This window comes from Ipomoea triloba, chromosome 12, assembly GCF_003576645.1.
Source record: "Ipomoea triloba cultivar NCNSP0323 chromosome 12, ASM357664v1".
Classification (NCBI taxonomy): Eukaryota; Viridiplantae; Streptophyta; class Magnoliopsida; order Solanales; family Convolvulaceae; genus Ipomoea; species Ipomoea triloba.
Window position 1 is genome coordinate 8,448,315 of NC_044927.1, and position 4,419 is coordinate 8,452,733.

Below are 4,419 nucleotides of genomic sequence, written 5' to 3' on the forward strand. Positions count from 1 at the left end.
AGGTGTAACTCTCTTACCACTTGAGCTGTCCTTACGGGCATTTAATTGTTATATGTGATCATATAGGATGGCTATTAATCATACCACACCTTGAAATTACGTCATTTTGAATTAGAATATGGCTATAAGCTATACTACCTTAAAACTACGCCTCTTTGAATTAAGGTCCACCGCACCTTGAAACGTAGACCTCGGTCTATAATAAAACAATTGCTTAAAGAATATGTCATTCTGGAAGGCTAATATTAAAATTATTAACTCAATTTATTCTTGACTTTCAAATATACCTCAAAATACAATATATCATTCTTGATCATTACATATAGTCTTCATTGTAAATTATATATGGTAAAGATTTTAAAAAATCACACTAAATATATATTGTAGCTTATAGAGTCCTTATTCCATACAGGGGTTCAATTGTTCAAAGACCATAGACTGATCCACCACCATCCACACGAATGATCTGACCAGTAACAAAAGAAGCCGCCGGGAAGCAGAGGAACGCCACCGCCGCTGAAGCTTCTTTAGGCTCTACAAGCCGGTGTTGTAGTGTCCGTCGGATCAAAGCTTCTATTACTGCCCCAAATTCTCCCTGTAGCAAAACCATATGAAATGATGAAAGAGTTAATATTATATCAAGATCATTAAGTATGTTTTTTTTTTTTCTTGATAAAAATTATTAAGAAAAAAAAATGAAATTTACTTTGGATGACTCGGTGAGGGAAGTTCTCATGAGCCAGGGAGCAACAGCATTGACTCGAATGTTGTCACTTGCCCATTCACAAGCTAAATTTCTTACAAGTGAATTAATACCCCCTAATATAACAAGAGGGAAAAGAAAAAAAAAAAAACATTTAGTACATTCAACTGCAAATGATAAGTTTGATAATAACAATTAATATATATAAGACCCGCATGAACCGGCTTAACTCACTGTTTTAGAAGGCAATATTCGAGAGAAGAGGAGAAGATAATAACAATATAAGATGAGAAATTAGTGCCCTCAATTCAATATACCTTTGGTTGCAGCATAGATAGTATGAAAAGGCGCATAAACAAAACTAGAACATGAAGAGATGAAGACAATGCTTCCATTTCCAGAGGCCTTCAATAATGGGTGTGCAAGTTGGCAAAGGTTCAAAGAAGCCTCAAGACCTGTGCCAATGGTATCAGAGAAATCTTGAGCATCTGACTTTAAAATTTCTTTTGGTATAAGTCTCGCCACATTGTTTACCTATGGTAAAAACAACTCACATTAGTTTAACTGCTGTTGTAATATATTTTATGACATGAAACAAAATAATTACTTTATTTATTGTCAGTATGCGTTTTTTACCAAAATTGTGAGATTTCCATTGAACTTCTTGCCGACTGATTGGACTAATTTTTCGCGTTGAGACGGTTGTAATATGTCACATGTAGAACCAAAAACATTGTATCCCTTGGCTTTCCAATTCTGAAGGCACTCATCAAGCTCCTTTTCAGTACGCGAACACGTATACAATGTCGCACCAAGACTTGCCAATTCTTCCACTATTGCATGCCTAATATTGATACACAAAAATGATCATGTAAATCTTTTGGTAATAATTAATATAAGATAATATGCACCAAATGAGAAAAAGATTAATTATATATGTTCAAGTCTGAAATAAGTTACCCTAAACCACGAGTACCACCGGTGACAAGGGCTGTCATGCCATGAAGAGACCACCTTCCAGCCATTATGTTATATTGCTGATACTTGTTTAATTTGCTCACTTCTTGCTCTTACTGCTTTGCAAATGTTAAGATATGTAACCAATATATATATATACGTACAGAAATTATGGTAGGCAAATCAAATACATCTGGCTGGCTGCTTGAAGTATATATATATTATATTCCAATTTGATTGATCACGTGTTTATTATATTTTAACATGTTGGCTGGCCAATTATGCATTTATCATATTCCAATTTCGTTGGCCGTCTATCTTTTCACATCTGTTTTTCCCTTTCATATCCCATCTGATAATATATAATTTCTAAAAATCTGTCAAAACTCAAATTAAAAACAAGTAAATCCATTAACAATATATATATATATATATATATATAGAGAGAGAGAGAGAGAGAGGGTTGCACTCTCGTTTAGTCGATCACTATGTGGGGTTGAAGGGGGAGGAGTACGGTAAATATGAGATAACAAGAATATCTATTCGAATTTATTATTTAGAATGTGTGTACTTTCGTTCAGGTGAGAACTGCAGACAAATCACAGTCGTCCACGTGTCCAGATCAACGAATCGGATGCAATTTTAAAAAAATGACGCGGTGACATTTTCGTAAATAACTGGAACTTTGGTACACCTAGTTTCACTTACAAGTGCACCTATTTTCGTACATATTTTCACTTACAAGTGCGAGTAATTTACCTTGTTAATATTCATGCACCTATTTTCGCAAATATTTTCACTTACAAATGCAAGTAATTTACCTTGTTAATATTCATGCACCTGGTGCAACCTAGGTGCACCTAGTTATAAAATTAGGTGCACCTAGTTATAACATTATGTACACTTAGTATTGATGCTAAGTGTACAATTCACCTGCACCTGTAATACATTTTACTTGCATCTGCAATACATTTTACTTGCACTTGTGCAAGTAATTTACTTTGTTAACATTCATGCACCTGGTGCAACCTATGTGCACCTAATTAGGTGCACTTAGTATTGATGCTCATTGTACAATTTACTTGCACTTGTAATACATTTTACTTGCATGTGTGCACCTATTTTCACTTACATGTGCAAGTAATTTACTTTGTTAACATTTATGCACCTGGGTGCACCTATGTGCACCTAGTTATAAAATTACGTGCACCTAGTTATAACATTATGTGCAACTCCATTCCGGACAGGTGGCGCGCTGTGATTCGTTCGCAGTTCTCTCCTGGGCGGCCAGTACGCACCTGAACATGATCATATATTTATATGGGCACGCTCAAGTGAGAACGGTTGTCCAAGGAGAGAACTAAGAACCACTTTCAGTCGTCCATGTGTCCAGAATCAACGAATCATATGTAATTTTTAAAAAACGCAAAATGGTGACAATTTCGTAAACAACTCAAACTTTGGTGCAAGTAAAATATGTTACAAGTGCAAGTAACTAGTGCAAGTTTGCAAGTAAAAAGTGCAAGTAAAATCACTTGAAGTAACTAGTGCAAGTTTGCATGTAAAAAGTGCAAGTAAAATCACTTACAATGGCAACTAGTTTCACTTACAAGTGAAACTAATTTACCTTGATAACATTCGTGCACCTAATGATAAAGTAAAAAAAAAAACACACACAACACACCATAAATAATGCATCATAACTCCATGTCCCTAATTGTGCATTTCCAAACACTATGTGGTGTATATTTGCATACCTAGTGGTGTGTTTTATGGTAATGCGAACCTAATGGGGCATATTTGTGTTGTGCATTTCCTAACATTGGTGGTGTATTTTAATTGTGGTGCGTTTTCTAACATTGAGTGGTGCATTTTCTAACATTAAGTGGTGCAAACTGCATCGATCGGACGGGAAGGCGTGGCCACATTTGAACAGATATATATATATATATATATATATATATATATATATATATAGTGAGTTTAGGTGTGACCGCGCCTTCCCGTGTGGCCGGTGCGGTTTACACCACTTAATGTTAAGAAATGCACCACACAAATATGCACTATTAGGTACATAACACCAAAAAACACACCACTAGATATGAAAAAATACATCACACAGTGTTCAGAAATGCAAAATTAGAAACAGGGGAGTTATGAGGTGTTTTTATGCATTATCATTGTGGTGCATTTCTTAACATTGAGTGGTGTTAACCGCACGGGAAGGCGCGACCACATTTGAGCAGATTTATATATAATATATATATAGTAAAGTTCAAGTGTGGACGCGTCTTAACGTGTGAACAGTGCGGCCTCACCACTATGTATACAGATATACACCACTTAGTGTTAGAAAATGCACCACACGAATATGCACCGTTAGGTACACATCACCAAAAAACACACCACTAAGTATAGAAATATATACATCACACAGTGTTTGGAAATGCACAATTAAGGGCAGGGGAGTTATGGTGCATTATTTTGGGTGTGTAGTGTTTTTTGGTGTTTTTGTGTATTTTCATGTGGTGCGTTTTCTAACATTGAGTGGTGCATTTTATAACATTGAGTGGTGTGAACCGCACTGTTCACACGTTAAGACGTGTCCACATTTGAGCAGATATATATATATATATATATATATATATATATATATATATATATATATATATATAATACTGCTCAAGTGCGACTGTACCTTCCTGTGCGGTCGGTGCGGTTTACACCACTAGTGTTAACAAAATACACCACTAGTGATA

The 4,419-nt window shown here is 35.4% G+C and overlaps 1 protein-coding gene across 1 annotated transcript; it reads right to left on the minus strand.

Annotated features, from left to right (window-relative positions):
- Positions 1-243: 243 nt before the first annotated feature.
- On the minus strand, positions 244-1,770 carry LOC116000343 (tropinone reductase homolog). The gene is made up of 5 exons (XM_031240410.1): positions 1,664-1,770; positions 1,340-1,547; positions 1,021-1,237; positions 707-819; positions 244-595 (listed from the first exon to the last, which is right to left on the minus strand). The coding sequence occupies exons 1-5, from the start codon at positions 1,726-1,728 to the stop codon at positions 425-427; spliced, it is 774 nt and encodes a 257-aa protein (XP_031096270.1). The 5' UTR covers positions 1,729-1,770; the 3' UTR covers positions 244-424.
- Between the last annotated feature and the right edge of the window lie 2,649 nt (positions 1,771-4,419).

Excerpts from the sequence above, each read along its gene's own strand:
- LOC116000343 (XM_031240410.1), bottom strand. The coding sequence starts at position 1,728 with ATGGCTGGAAGGTGGTCTCTTCATGGCATGACAGCCCTTGTCACCGGT. Across the intron at positions 1,238-1,339 it reads ATGGAAATCTCACAATTTTG|GTAAACAATGTGGCGAGACT; the intron begins GTAAAAAACGCA and ends TTTTTACCATAG. Across the intron at positions 596-706 it reads CCCTCACCGAGTCATCCAAA|GGAGAATTTGGGGCAGTAAT; the intron begins GTAAATTTCATT and ends GTTTTGCTACAG.